At 38.7% G+C, this 16,367-nt stretch overlaps 1 protein-coding gene across 2 annotated transcripts in view; it reads left to right on the top strand.

Moving 5' to 3' along the window:
• CBX7 (chromobox 7) overlaps positions 1-8,763 on the top strand; it is a 31,322-nt gene extending 22,559 nt beyond the window's left edge. For both annotated transcript variants that reach the window (XM_063309412.1, XM_063309411.1), the window contains exon 6: positions 3,141-8,763. In XM_063309412.1, the coding sequence (XP_063165482.1) occupies positions 3,141-3,298 (158 nt within the window). In that variant the 3' untranslated portion in view covers positions 3,299-8,763. The remainder of the gene's footprint in view (positions 1-3,140) is intronic.
• Positions 8,764-16,367: the final 7,604 nt, after the last annotated feature.

The raw sequence follows: 16,367 nt of genomic DNA, 5'->3' as shown, positions 1-16,367 counted from the left end.
ACCCCTGCAGCCGTGTGATTGCAATCTGGGCACTTGGCAACCAGTTCACACTTAGGACCGGTTGCTGCACCCAGTGATTGCGTGTTCACCACTTGCAACCTTCCCTCCCTGCTTCCCCAGAAAGTCAGTGGGGAAGCCAGCAAGGAAGGTTGCAGATCTCCCCCCAGCACGCTCTCCCAGCCCCTCTGCACTTGTGCACCCCCATGCAGCATCCCCTTGCACATCTCTTGCACACCCCTGCACACTCTCTCTGACTGGTGCCTCACCCTCCCACACCCCAACCTGCACCTCTGGCATACCCCCCTCACACTCTTTGCACGCCATCCTGGACCCACACCACAGCCTCTCAACGCACCTTTCCCAACCCTCGCACACCCTCCCCGAGCCTCGCACATCCTCTTGCACACCCTTGCCACGCCTTCCCTACACCCCCATGCACACCCTTGCTCCTTCCCCCACTCAGCAGCAACCACTTGCCTGCCTTCCTGGGACTTATAACTTCTTGCTGGCTTCCCCACTGACTTTGGTTGTGGGAAGCCAGCAGGAAGTTGCCTTGCCTAATGCCCGTGGGATTCGGTTAACGACAGCATCTAGGACTGCAGGGATTGCCATCGCTAACTGAGGTGGTCATGCTTTACGACCACATCTGTTAGTGACCAAAATTCCAGTCCCAATTGCTGTTGTAAGTCGAGGACTACCTGTATTGTTGAGCATTAGGCCCTTTGATTCTAAGCATCAGTCAGTTCTGGTCAACAAGGTCAATGGGACTGATGGCAGTTGCTTGCTGGATCAGGTGGTATTTGTAAAGCAGCCTTGCAGTTCTTGCCAAACAGAGATGCCACAGGAGCAAATGCTTATTCCTAGAGATGGTTCAAGCTGCACTTTTGGTAGGGGTTCTCAATGCCGTCTTGGATATTCTTCTTACCTAAAGTATTTCTAATAATAAGGCAGCCAAAATACATTGATCTTCTCTTCTGGTATCTTTTTAGTATACACTATAACAGTTACTCCCTTTTCCCATAAAACTTAAAGAATTGTAACTCGGGGTTGAAGAAAACTAGAAGTAAACACCAAGATACTTACACTGCCTTGCTTCAACTTAACTGCCCTCAAGAAGTTTGGACTGTAATTCCCATATCCCAGCCAGCATGTCCAGCACATCTGAAGGGCACCAGGCTGAAAGAGTTGGGCCTGCACTTTTGCTAAACTACAGGTTTCATGCTTGTGAGAAATTAGGAGTTCTATAAGTGGTTCATGCAAACTTTCTAGTGTACTGTAGATGTATATGAAGTTTACTGTTCATTAGTAGGACATTTTATATTTGGGGCAGTTTACATTAATGTTTACATTAACTTCCATACTTAGTATGAAACAACTGAGTAGCTGATGTATATTAATTCCCAGTGAAGCCATTGTATGTGTATAATTCTGATTTCAAAAGGAATATACACATCAGGACCTGGATTGTTTGCCAGGATAATGTGCTATACTGTGAGTGAAGCAGAGTTCCTTCCTTTAGATAATTCATTCTACTTCTTCTGGCTACATAATGAAACAAGGAGCTTTCTGGGTATTGTCATTTGACTTGCTTAAAAACTCTACTCAAATGCACACATGTCCCATCTTAAATTACTTCAACAGGTACCATCCACAAATTACAAAGTCTGCCTTCATATCCATAGATAGTGTGTTTCTAAAATTGTATTAAATTTAGAATTTACTAAAAGGTAAAGTCTCCCTTGACCATGCTTTTTCTTGGCAACTGTATGGAAAAAGCTTGGCATTATTTTCTTCTGGGACGTTTATTCAACTTCCAGCCTGGTCTACCATTCTGCGATTTCCTCAGGGTCTCCCATCCAAGTGCCATTTAGATCTGATCCTGCTTAGCATTTCTGAGATCAATCAAGATCTGCTATGTACTGCCACCTACTGTGACTCAAGAACTTATACTAAAAACATCTGACTAAAGAATTGCATCAATCCTGCAATAGCCTCACAGTCCTCTGCAGCAGTGGTAAATATTTTGGGGGAGGGGGGCGCTGAAAGTTGCACCTTAGTTTTTGCAGTTTTTAGAAAGTAAGACAGCTGTAGTAGGTATTGCAGTGGTGCATGATATGTAGATGGGCAGTGCTGGGATTTGGTGTGAGGGTGGATAAATCCTATCTCTGTTGCTTTTGCTTTTTTTTTTTTTTAAATCACAAAAAATTGACAGGAAATGCATCTCCTGTAAAGTATAGTTGACAATCTATCAGAGATATGCAAATCTTTTTTTTTAATTGTCCTTTCTGTTTGGAAGGGGTGGCATAAGGAATGCCATTGGATAGGATAAGGAATTCTGGGTAGTTATAGAAATGGAATCTTAGGTGAGAGTAGACCCATGTCAAATATCCATGCAGAAGCCAGAAATATCCATTTAAAAGGTCCATATTCTATCCCCAGGTGAAACTGAAAGGTGCAATATGGGTAAAGAATACAAAATGAGGACCTCCCTCTTCTCTCCTTTCTCTTTTCATTTGAATAAAGACCAGCAGGGGAAGGCTAGAGACTGGAGCTCAGTGTAAATTCAGTTTGCTGTAGCTGTGGAGAGAAGCTACAGCAAGCTTCATATACCTTTTCCTTTAACCCTCAGAAGAAAAGCATTTTGAGAGTTTTGTAAAGAGTAATAATCAGTCCTTCCTCTAGATCTTCATGTGCGATTGCTATTTTCTTATCCTAAGTATTAATGGAAGACTGTGGAAAATATCCCTGTGGTATTTAGTTTGACAGTATAAATACAGTGTAAGTGAAAGTACTTTGCTAGTGCATCCGTGGATTGGGGAGAAGGTATGTAGGATCTCAATTCAGTTGTATAATACTCCTTTTCAAAGTCTTGGCAGTGCGCTGATGTAAGTACATCCCTGTACTAATTGGAATGGCTGGAATTATAGCAGTATTTGCACAATTATGTATTTGTTGTTTCTGTGCAGGCATGTGATTATGTTCCTGCTATCTCTTCCCTTCCCTGGAGTTGTGTGTATCAATCCTGCAACAGTTGATCTGTCTCATGAGCAGGCATGACCTTTGATTCCTGTTGTTTTTTTCTTCAGTTTGTTCTTCCCCATCACAGGCTTTTGTTTTTCTGCCCTCTCCCTTTTCCACAGTGGGCCCAGAGACAGCGGAAGGCCCTTTTTCCTGGAGCCCTGCATTGCCCCCAAATGAAGTGACAGTTACAGACATCACAGCAAACTCCATTACGGTGACTTTCAGAGAAGCTCAGATGGCAGAGGGCTTCTTCCGAGACCGGAGCATCCAGTTCTGAATCTGCTGTTCGTTAACTTTTCTTGTACTCTCCTTTTCTTTCCACATTAAGGGAATATTTGCGTTTGGGTTATTCCTGCATTCCCAATCAGGTTCCATTACACTTTCAATTATATTATTTTTTTTAAAAAAAACAATGCGAAAAAAAGTCCCTTTAAAAATGTTTACAGCGCATTTTTATTTTTTTGACAGATGGTCACGCTGACATTCTTTTCTGTCCTGTAGATCTTTCAAATACACAAAACCAAGATAAGGCAATGTGAGGGTTACCTGTGCTTTCCCCCCCTCATTTGTTACTATAGATAGAAAAAAAGTGTGTAAATATATTACTTGTCGTTGCTTTGTCTGTCTGGGAAACTGAAGCTTTTTTCACTGGCAAAGATATTTATTCACAGTGCATTGTGGAAAAGTGTCAATTTCTTATATCAGTTATAGCATATACCTTCTGCACTTGAAGTTAAGGGCTCAGTGTCTGAAATAGGAAAGAGGCCAAATATAAGTATCCCCAATCTCTTCCAGGTTCAGTTGACTTCTGTAGGTCAGACCGCTTCCCTGACCTGCTTCCCTCCAGGTGCATATACAAAAACATTAGTCCCCTCTTTCTTTTGGGTGTCTGCCTTTCTGTTCTTGATGCTTCCTCATTTACTAGCACTGTTCATGATGGGGCTTGCTGTCCACAGCGCTTCCACCAATGCTGTAACATAGAGAAACAACTACAACTGGTACACTGGCTTTCTGGTCTGGGCTACCAAAGAATTGTGCTGGTATTTTCCTTGCTCGTGGTTGTAGATGGATGTAGATTTAACCATGGGAGTGGATATGCTTTAGCACATATGCAGTGTTGATCCCTGAAAAGTTCCTGGAACACACGAACGTACTCCAAGAGGAAAAAATATGACTAGCTTGGTAGATGAAAAATTGAGGCCAATAATTAAGGTATTTCAGTTAGCAGCCTTATATATATTTCTTCTTCCCTGTGCAGTTACATACTCAACACACACCAAAAGGGAATTGCCCAGTAAATTTACCTTTTTATATAGGTTAATAATTGGAAGACCTTTTTTAAAACTAGATTCTGTTTTAGGCAAGCCTTATTGGACATCTGGTTGTCAATTTGATAGTATTAAGATGTGCACATGTATAAGGATATTTGGAGTGTATCTGTTTCTGTATGAAACAGTATTTTGCTAGGCTTCAAATGGTTTGAGGAACACTGCACCAACATTCTGTTCTGATTCAAGCTGATGGATGCTGTGGCTTCAACTCGCATTACATAACCATTGTTATTAAATTAACTTCATGCATCTATAGTATGGGAGTATCAGGTGAGTTAAAAGTGGAAGTAGTTGATGGAGTGAAGGACTTTTTAATAGAGTCAAAACAGTTACCAGTTTTGTTTAGGAATTTAGACCGAAAGTGGGATATTGGCACTGATTATATTGCCCTATCTGATCCAATGCAAGATCAGAAATACTAGAGCAGAGGAATGGGTTGAAAGATGAGTATGAGACAGTTCTTATTTTATTAATTTGTTCTTCAATGGACACTATTCTTTTTGAGTTCTTCCTCATTTTGGTACTTCTATATATTTTTCTGTACAAATATTTTATGAAGATCTCTGCCAGGAGAAGCTGCTTGCGGTTACATAGGACTTTGTCTTGCACTTCAGTACCTTGAAACTTGTGCTGGACCTCTTTGTGAATGTTTTGTTTTAGACGAACTGCTGTACCTATAAACTGTATAGCTTTAGCATATGTTCTTGTGCATATGTGCTTCTTTTAAGTTTGCTTGAACAGATGAACTCCAGAAAATAATTTTCCTATGGAAAGTGACAATGGAAAGGTAGAAGGTAGGGCTGCAATCTGAACCCTAGTTTTTGAAGAATTAAGTTCAGCTGAAATGAAGAGGTCTCGCTTTATTATTTTTTTAAAAAGGACTAAGCATTGAAAGAAAAACTAACTTGTACTGACCTCAGCTTTTTAACCCACAAAAAATGCTTCTCCCTTTGATGGGTGAAATTCTTTATTAATTCAGAGATTTATAAAAATGGAAATGTTAAAATTATGTGAGGCTTCTATGCCTAGTCTTCCATCAAGACTTTTACTACCAACCTGATGTCAAATTCTGGAAGTGTAGTTTACTGCTGGACAAAATTGTTGCTTGCCAATTTAGAGAACTATCTGTTGATGCTCAGTGCAACAGCTGTGGTTTTTTCTTTCCCTAAACTCTTAAAGGAAGAGGTGTCATTATTGGGTCAGAAGGTATAAATTAGGATAGTTCATGTTATTTCACATTGACAAAGGAAGATTTACTTCTTGAAAGTGGGGAAGGAATATATTTGATTTCCACCTTTCTGAACTATTCTGGCCTCCTTTATTCTACATTAGATTGCAGACAGCATTAACATAGTAAGAGCCCAATTTTTCTGAGCTCTTAATATGAGTCCCAGAAAAAATGTGAAAGCTGTGCTTTCCCCAGAGTTTAGTCAACAATTCATGGCTTAGCATGATAAACAAGTTCCATTTGTATGTTATGAGTGAGGTTTGAAACTGAGTTTCTAAGACCTGACCTCCTTCAACTCAAGTGATGGCATAAATTAATTATAGATCTAAATACTTAAAGGAATAAATACAGTAATATTGGTAAGTATGCAGTTGTTAAAGGAATGGTGTCTGTTCAATTCGAGAGAGCAGAGGATCCAGTTTAATTCATTTTACATTGCTTAAAATGCATCATTTCTTACAGAAAGAGAAATTGAGTATAAGTTGAGTTTAAGGTGATCTTCCAGAATAGCATTGTCATATGTATGTGTATGATTAATGAATATACATTTCATATTACATCATTATATAGTACATTACATTGGCAATAGTTTTTCTTGGTTTCCAAGACATATGTAGAAAATTTGTAGCTTCTCCTCAGTTTCTAGTAACATTTTGCTATACTGTTCAGGGTTAGATGCATTGCTTCAGCAAAATGTAGCATTATTATGGCTGTAGATTTTTCATCCTTTAGTTTCTCCCATTTAAAAAAAATGCCAAAGTGATTAGTATAGTACAAACATTTTTAAAGTTGTCCAGTGGTCACCAAGTTAGTCCAAGTCCAGTTTGAGATCTAATCCTATTACCATACATTTTTCCTGTTTAATAATTCCTATATGCATAGATAGTTGAGCTGTTCATCTTCTTGATGTGCATGTAATTTATGTGAGAAGGAATATGTAGAGAAAGGGCCATGTTTTAATTTACTGCAGCTAATATGTATATATGCTATTTGTGCATATGCTGTAATGCCTTGTGCCAAAGAGAAGGTAAGATAATTTGATGTTTCATGTTTGTATTTTCAGCATGATTTGGAAAAGTAATCTCTTAAGCTAGATAACAACAGAGGTATGAGTAGATGTAAAAGAAGAGAGAGATGAAGTCTTGTATTAAGGAAATCTAACATAAGTGTACAATTTGATATCCTCCAGTAACATAATACCTTAATAGATGCTGTTCCTTGTGAAAAAGATTATCCTTTTCCTTAAGCCACTAAAGGATTAAAGATAAAAACCATAATATTTATGAAGACTATTACAAGTTATTGTATAGTTATGTTGATGTTCCTTGATGTGCATATTGATGAAAACAGAAGCAGCTGTAATATGACTATATACAATCATTTTTGCTTGATGGTTGTGGGCTGTCAGTTGCACAAGAGGGTATAGCAGTTTTTAAGAAATGTTAGGAAATATGAACTTGTTAAAATGTTGAAATGTACTAGGTTTTCCTTTTTAATAATAGGAAACTTCCTTGGAAGAGACAGCCCCCTAGTATGGAAAATCTAGTAGAAAAAGGCAAATTCTCATCGCCTCCTGAAGCTAAACATTAACCATGTGTAAGTTTAAAGCAGATTTGAAGAATCCTGATAAATTGGTACTTCCAGACTCATATAGGTATTGGGCCACTGCCCTAGTCTAAAGCTTAACAATCAACAGAATTTATTGGAGGAAGGGAAATAAATTGTTTTAATATATCAAAATGCAGATTTTAATTGGCCCAATTCATAGTACTTTGAACTGTGCACTAGTGTGAAGAGATTAACACTACATTTGCACCAATGGTTGTACTTGCCTATAATGTAGTGTGTCTGTACATCTGATAAATGATTTGCAGATTTGTATTATGACAAGCCAGTCTAAAATGCACAAACGTTAATACCAAGGATGCAGTCCTATGCATCTTACTGGGAGCAAATACTAGCAAGCACAGTGATGCTTCCTTTTAAATGTAAGATTGCACTGTAAATGCTTATTTCCATAGTACTTAGAAATAAATGGCATTAGTAAGACACAGATTTAGCCATTGTAGACCCCAGGTTGCTGTTCTTTTATAAATTGCAGTTACCCTTTCACACTTAACTGCACAGTAGGTTCCCCATTTTAGACGGAAGAGAATGTTCCCTAGAACAATTCCAGACTTCCCCTTGAACTCAAAAAACTTTCCAGATATCAGCAATAAGTTGTTTCTGATAGATTCCCCCCAGCGTTGTGCACACTAGTCAAATGCAGCATTGTGACACTCTTCCATTTATGTGTGTATATATGATGTATATTTTAATGCATATTTTCAGAGTTCTCCTTTCCCTAACAAATTGCACTTTAATAACTTATTAGGGATGTGGGGCTACATCCGGATATTTTGTGGGATATAAACAGTTCAACAGTTTTTTTCTTAATGGCTGTTACAGTCTTTAATTGGTGACTTTTTTTGGAAAAGTGTGGGAGGAAATATGAAATCAAAATTTTTAAAAAACCAAAACAGGGCATTATTATTGTCTACTGAACTTAGAAAACATTTTAGTGCCAAGAACATCCCATTTAAGGGGGTTTGAGCTGTGTTCTTCCTTGTTGTTTGCACTGCTTGATCTCTCAGAATGACTGCCTGAATTAATTGCTTATTCCTATAACCTTGTTTTCTTTGGGATAGATATGGCAATGTATTTGATGGATGGGAGAAAAATAGACCAGGTGTGTTGCTTTGTTTTTCTGTGTGTTATTTTGGGAGAGGGGTTGACTCCTCATTATTGGCATGGTACCTGAGTTGATATTTTCCTGACCCCAGTGCCCAAGTTACCTTTGCACACAAAAGCTTCCTTTGCACAGAATGAGCTTCTTGGGTTTTTTGTACAGACTGACTGAATGTATTGGAAAGGGAGGGGTTCAGGGAACAAATTCCGAACAAAAATTTAAAAATAAATTGCAGTTTTAATGCCTTTTTGTGAGTGAGTGTTTGCTGCAAAACAGAGATTGTAATACAAACAAGGAGGACAGAGCGAGTTTTAATTGATGCAATGTGTGGCTTTATTTTTGTACTGATGATGGTTAAGAGACTGTACAACATCTATTTATTTAGATGATTTATGTAGTAAATGTTGCAAACAAGGCTATCAAAGAGCATTAAATGAGAACTGACATTTAGCTAACATCCTGTTTCTGTGTCTTCCTTTGATCTCCATTGTCTACAGTTCTATGCTAGACCAGTTTTCTGGTAGCATCTGTGACCTGGGGTGTGGATATGTATATTTATTTTGCCTCACTGCCATTCAGTCTTTTCATCATACTGTGGAATAGTGCACAGACAATATGATATATCATAGTGTTAAGAGGGTATTAGATTTTGATGTGAGGCAACATACATTTTAATCCCCACACAGCTATGGCATTTACAGTCTTCTCACTGCTCTGTGTATCTGTATGAAGATGAATACTGTTCCAAGCTCTTGGAGAAATTGAACAAAGAAAAGTGGTAGGTTGGCATGGTAATTGCAAAAGGTAACTACTGTGGGCTTGCGAATAGTTTGAGAGGTTTTGGGAATTTTTGTGAAGATGCTTGGGTAAATACATCATATCAGTCTTTGGGTAAAACAAAGGTAGAGTGGGTTACGTTAACATGGATTTCCAGACAATTCCCTAGAGACACTGAATATTTGCAGTACTGAGCTCTTTGGTTTAACTGATGATACAGTGCAAGAATCAGTTGAGCACCATGTCTATATATCAATATCCCAACAAAGTGATTCCTATTTAGGTTAGCACTAATTTCCAGTATTTCTTCTAGCAAGCTATCTTGGAATTCTGGGACTTGTACTCCTTGTTAGAAGCCCAAATTGGGGAGGGGGGGCACTGACTCTTCAGCACCTCATGACCAGCTCACCACAAGAAGGAGTAGGGCATAGATAGTTAGGGGTTTACTCTGTCCTCTGCCTGCTGTTTGTGTAAAAGATTATTAATTTGAGGTCATTTCCTTCTGCCTTTCTTTCCAGGCGCACACATGCAGAGCACATGCTCTTCAGCTCTCCTAGTAGGATGTAACTAGGTAGGTGCTAGGTTTTGCCTACACCTATAATGTATTTCCTGAAAATAGATCTCCTTTATATTAGTTATAATACCTGTTTGACTCATCACTGTTCAGGTCAGATTCCTGCTCTTGAGAAGACTAAGACATGCACAGAACACTTCTTCCAACATTCTTATCACATACAGTTGTAATCGAAATTATTCAACCCCCATTACAAATCAGGTTGTCAAAATGTACACACTTTCAGCTGTTTGCAATGAACAAATCAAACAAAAGCAACTGAAATAGCAAAACACAACCAATGCTTCAAGTGGTGTCCCCAAATTCAACTGAAAATGCAACATATTCTGACTTCTCCAGTCTCAAAATTATTCAACCCCTTCATGGCAAGCATCTTCAATACTTAGTAGAGCACCCTTTTGCTGTTATGACCTGCTGCAAATGAGATGCATAGCCAGACACCAGCTTCTGGCAGCGTTCCTGAGGAATCATAGCCCATTCCTCATGAGCAATGGCCTTCAGTTCAGTAATATTCTTGGGTTTGTGTGCTGCAACCGCCTTCTTCAAATTCCACCAGATTTTTTCTATGGGGTTCAAGTCAGGTGACTGATGGCCACTGCATCCAGGACTTCTGCATCCAAGCCTTAGTGGAATTGGAGGTATGCTTGGGATCATTGTCCTGTTGGAAGGTCCAGTGACGCCCAAGCTTCAGCTTCCTTACAGACGGCATGACATTTTCTCCTAGGATTTCCTGATACTTCAATGAATCCATCTTGCCATCCACATGCTGCAGGTTTCCAGTGCCAGAGGATGCAAAGCAGCCCCAGAGCATCACCGAGCCACCACCATGCTTAACTGTAGGCAAAGTGTTCTTTTCAGTGTACTAAACACAGAAGGTTTCCATGCTAGAACTCCAAGACATACACCACTACTGACCCAAAAGCACAAGAAAAGCCGGCTCCAATATGCTCAAAATCATATAAATAAGCCACAGAAGTTTTGGGATTCTGTTCTGTGGAGCGATGAAACAAAACTGGAACTTTTCAGCCCGACGGATCAGTGTTATGTCTGGAGGAGGAAGAATGAAGCATACGCTGAAAAGTCACATCACCTGACTTGAACCCCATAGAAAAAATGTGGGATTTGAAGAAGGCGGTTGCAGCACGCAAACCCAAGAATATTACTGAACTGAAGGCCATTGCTCATGAGGAATGGGCTACGATTCCTCAGGAACACTGCCAGAAGCTGGTGTCTGGCTATGCATCTCATTTGCAGCAGGTCATAACAGCAAAAGGGTGCTCTACTAAGTACTGAAGATGCTTGCCATGAAGGGGTTGAATAATTTTGAGACTGGAGAAGTCAGTATAAGTTGCATTTTCAGTTGAATTTGGGGATACCACTCGAAGCACTCATTGTGTTGAGCTATTTCAACTGCTTTTGTTTGATTTGTTCATTGCAAACAGCTGAAAGTGTGTACATTTTGATAATCTGATTTGCAATGTGGGTTGAATAATTTTGATTACAACTGTAGGGAGGCCATTGCCTTAGTATTTAGATACATGCGAAGTGGAAGCCACATCCCCAGAAAGTACCATCTCGACAGAAAGATATCAGTATCTTTGCCAACAATTACTGTATCAAAGAGCATTGATTTCAGGTGTAGTATATGCTTTATGCAATTGCCAGATTGTAGCAGGCCAAGTTTCAGAATAAATGAAATGATGCACAGTGACAGAGGGCAACCAAAACAAAACACAACAAGTGTTTCTGCATTCTGCTGTCCATGCTGGGGAAATAGGCAAAATTAAAGGAGGACACTAGGTCCTCAGAATCGAGACTTCTAAGATTTATACAGTATTTTGCCTTTGTTTTGTACAACTCAAGGTGGCATACATGATGATTCCTCCTATTTTTCTACAACAACAACAACCGTGTAAGATGGGTGGGCTGAGAGAGTGACTGGCCCAAAGTCACCCAGTCACCACTTGAATGCCTAATGGAAGATGAGAACTCATGGTCTGGGTTTCTAATCCAGCACCTTAACCACTACACTAAACTGGTTCTTCAACCTAATATGCTCAGCAGATCTAGTTCTATACTAATTAACACAGCAAAACCATAGCTGTAGCTTGACAATCATTCTCTACACTGACTGGTATATCAGACACTTGTGGCTGGACAACTGACTTTCTGCTATGTTTTACCTTTTATTTAAAATAAAGCCACCTTGTTGGTGATCATATCTTAGCATGGTTGTGGAGGACAGCCAAGGGGAAGAGAGATGCCGGACTGTCCCCATTTTGTGATCTCTCTTATCTTCCATCTCTGTTTAAAGATTAGAATGGGAAATTAATCTTAGATTAATCCTTTTTCCCTGATCCATGTGAGATGATAAATGGACACATGGTGGAGGTAAGTAAATTTTCTACCAATCGTGAATAAAACTTTAACATGTTCCACTACAATTTAATCCCTACTCTGGTTTAAGTTGTTATACTAAGCCTAACTATACCATAGTTTAGCAGGTAGTTCAGATAAGGTCATCTCATTATGTGATGTGAGTGAAGGAATGACACTGAAGTACATCTAGTTCAACCACCTGCCCAGCATCTCTGTCAGATGGCCATTCAAACTCTGTAAATAGCCCTAGCCAAGAAAACTTACATGACTGGTTGCAGTAATATTAAATAAGCAGATTTCTGCCCCTAATATGGCTTGTGTCCCTCTTCTGCAAAAGAATATAAAATTTTCTGCATTTATTGGGGTGATCACTTATTCATACAACATGGTCTCAAATTACTTGAGTACTGCATATGACTAAATAGATGGTCCTTAGATCTACATGGTTAAGCATTGATCGGACACCTTAAATTTGGGTATGACTATCTGATTAAATGATGACAGAAAAAATATGTTGTCTTTAAATGTAGGTATTTACAAGAAGAGACAACAGGATAATGTAATAAAGTGGATAATATGCCAAGCAGCACTGAAGCAGTTAGATAAGCCTCATTGCACTTACGACAATTTTGAATAGCAGCTGGTGGCAAATTAGAGACTACAGCTTCATAAGCAGCTAAGCATTTTTGTAATAGAACTACAGAATTGGAAGAGACTTGAGAAATCATCTCACCCAATCTTGTGCACAATATACAAACCTAGCAACTACAACTTCACTAACAGATAGCTGCCCAGCCTCTACTTAAATGTTAAAATATTCCACTCCTTTGTAAAGCAATTCTTACACTCTGGAAGTTTTCACTAATGTTTAGCCAGAATCTGCTTCCTGGTGAACAAGTTTGCTCCATCTTTTATGTACACTAACAATTCTTCATGTATTTCAAGGCAACAGTGAAATGAGATTCCCTTAATCTCTTCTTCAAGCTAAATTTACCCAGTTTCATGAGGAACAGTCGAGAGATCTTCCCAACATCATCTTTGTCCTCTTTAAGTTTTGTCAGTGATCTTTGTAAAATGTGAGGTACATGCAGGCAGGAATCTCTCCAAACATATATGGCAATAGCAGGATTAAACCTGGGACGTTGGGCATGCAAACATATGCCATAGCTTGGAGCTATTGCATTTTCTTAATGGTAGATTTGTTTCAAAATAATTACAAATCTCATGAGGTCTCAGATTAACTCTGCAGACTAAAGAACATATTTTTTAAAACGGGAGAGATTAAGGCAAACAGTACTTGAACATATATTTCAAACTAACCAATTAAATTTTAAAACAGGATAGTTTCATATATGGCATTCTCTTTTTTATTCCTTTCTTTGGAAGACTGATCTTCTGATTAGGAAAACATGTAATTGTATTCCAAGTTACTAAAGCTAGGACTGTAATATATGGATTAATCTCCAATTAATTATATTGTAACTACCTGAACTATCTTTTTCTTTGATATTTTTTCTGAAACAGGCAACATGTTCAGTTTCCTTTTTTCAATAACAACTTCTTTTCCCTTGTAGTAGTATGTTAAACCTGTTGATATAGAACAAACAAACGACGTGTTTTGGGGTGGGTGGAGAAAACAATTACTGATCTTCTACATCAGGGTTCAGGACATTATTGGCCATTTAAGTATCAAATCTGGTCTAATCAAAGTAATTTGAATGCACTGTTGGTCCATTACAACAAAGAAAAGAGTTTTCTGAGTTACGAGGGATGGATCTATACTGTAGAATTAAACAAAACTGCCAAGCTATAAAGGAAAGTTCTTCCATTACTTTGAGGAAAATGACAAAATGCTATCAACCTTTTTGAAGTGGGGAGCAGTACGTAAATGGAAAACCAAGGCCGCCTTGGTTGCAGCCCCCGTCCTCTGGAACAGCATCCCCCTGGATGATGTATGGCTCCAAAGGTCCTGGAAGACCCTTAAGACCGGGCTCTGTTCTTCAGTTTCATACTACAGTGATTGTGAGTTTAATTTCCTTTTGTGCTTCCCTTTTAGTACTTACTGATCGTAAACAAACAAACAAAAAGGCACCAAGCACTCTCCAGAGTGCTGATTGCTTTGGCAATGTAATCAAATATCTTTGAAGCTTATCAGAGCACTTAATTGCTATCTGTGGTGTCCCCCCAAAGGGTCAGATATGACTCCGTGCTTGCACAGGGGACCTTTCACCTTTCAATCATGGCGTAAAGAAAGTGGGCATTCCAAGTAAGTGGCAGGAACCACTTTATTGAATTGTACATAAAGAAGCCTGTAATATTTTTAAGTATTAGGTGCCAGTTTCTGAATTACAAATGGTAGTTTATGTAACAGGATCACTATTGGGTTTTAAAGGGCTTTTGTGATAATTTATCCACCATGTGATGTGTCCAGTTTGATGCATATGGTTGAAAATACTGGATATTTGCTGGATCTGGTCAAGTGCATGTATGAATCAACTATGATAGATCAGATACTGCTGCTTGAATTTTTATTACCATATATTACCCCAAACATACCTTCTTAAAAAGGCACTTGTGAGTTAAAGACATACGAATAATCATATTAGATCTAAGAATCTGTAGATAATTAGATCAGGAAGTTCACAAGAATGAGGAGGAACATCATAACCACCTTCATTTGCTCTCCAGAATTTGATGTACAAAGTACGCTCTCAACAATTTCGGAAGCTGCGAATAGCCATCAATACTAGAAGCCATTAATCATATACTTGTCCATGAATTTGTTCAGCTACCTTTTAAAATTGTCTAAATTGGTAGTTATCGCTGTATTTGATGGTGGCACATTCCAAATTTAATTATATATTGTGTAAAAAAGTCATACCCTTTACCAGTTATGAATCTCTGACATTGAATTTCGTATACTTCTATTATAAAACCAAACATAGGTTCTCTTCCCCTAACAATAGCAGAAGTTGAAGGCATCCATTAAAATTAAATGTGCCAAGATTCAGCTTTTAACTGGTAGGAAAGAAGGAAAAGGAAATATAAGAGTTCCTCTTACTTACCTTCCTTCATGTTAAAAGTTGTACCCTTTATTTCTCAGTGTCTATGTTGCCACAGTTCAAATCCTAAGTGACATACCCACATACAGTACAAACAGTAGGGTTTTTTAAAAAAAATTAAAAGTATACATGGAACAAGGAAGCAGCACTAGCATCCTAATAATTTTGATCACCCGCCCTTTTTTTTTTTTAGCTTTGTAATATCCTTTTTCAGATTTGGTACTCAAAACTAACCACAGTGGCTTCAGCACTGTGATGAGATCTCACTACACATTTATATAAGGTATTATTTACACTGTTTTATTTTCAGTTCTGTTTCTAGTAAGTCCAAGCACAGAATTTGCCATTTAACAGCAAACATTTGGCTGGTTTAATCACTATGAACTGATGACTAAAAGAAAAGTAATATGAATGGATGTTAAATCTTCATTTGTCTTGTTGTTTTTGTTCTCTCCGTTCTCCTGTTTTCCCACACTACAGCCTATAAGGCAAATAAATGCCCAGTAAATAAAGATACAGCAAATAAATGCCCAGATGTAGGATCGGAGGGGAGGAATGTGTACAATGTACTACTATTTAGGAGGGAGGGAATGTATTATAGCAACATGATATGAGCAAGGCTCTTCAGCTTTTGCGCATATGTGTGATACAGGCTTCTAAAAAGTCTTTGTTTTGCTTGTTCAGTTTTAAGTTACGTGAATGTCTAGGTCAAATAAAAACGGCAGACGGCATGTCAAATCAAATCCTTGAGGCTCATTATACATTTTGCTGAAGCCACTTTCTTCGATTATATAGACGTTTTGGACTACAACCTCCTCATCTAACGGCAGGGAGTCTGAACGGCAAGACAACCTGAGAATCGAAAACATGGTTTGAGTCTTGGCTAAATTAGGTTGACTAAGTTCTATGCCTCTAAGCAGAGGTCTGGTAGTTCATGCTTTCTAATCCATATTTGTATTACATATTAATGTCAAAAGTTTTTTTTTTAAATGCTGGAACGTGTTTTGCTACAGGAAAAAGATCACCATTGCACGGAGGAGGAGGGAGCAGGAAATGATAGCTATGAATAATGACAGGCGCTCGCTGAGAAAATGGAAAGACTAGCAGAAAACCTACGGGGGGGGGAGCATTACGCCTGCGAGCGAGTCCACGCTGTACTTTCCTATTCTTGCTTTTCGCACGTCCACCACCTTTTTTGTGCTCTGAAGTTAAAAGCGCGGACCCTTTAAGAGCCCGCGCTTGCGCTCTGCCGGCTTTTCCCCATTCT

Source organism: Candoia aspera, chromosome 7 (genome assembly GCF_035149785.1).
Source record: "Candoia aspera isolate rCanAsp1 chromosome 7, rCanAsp1.hap2, whole genome shotgun sequence".
In the NCBI taxonomy this organism is placed as follows: Eukaryota; Metazoa; Chordata; class Lepidosauria; order Squamata; family Boidae; genus Candoia; species Candoia aspera.
Note: the sequence above shows the minus strand (reverse complement) of the source record. Positions and strands in the feature narration are given on the sequence as shown.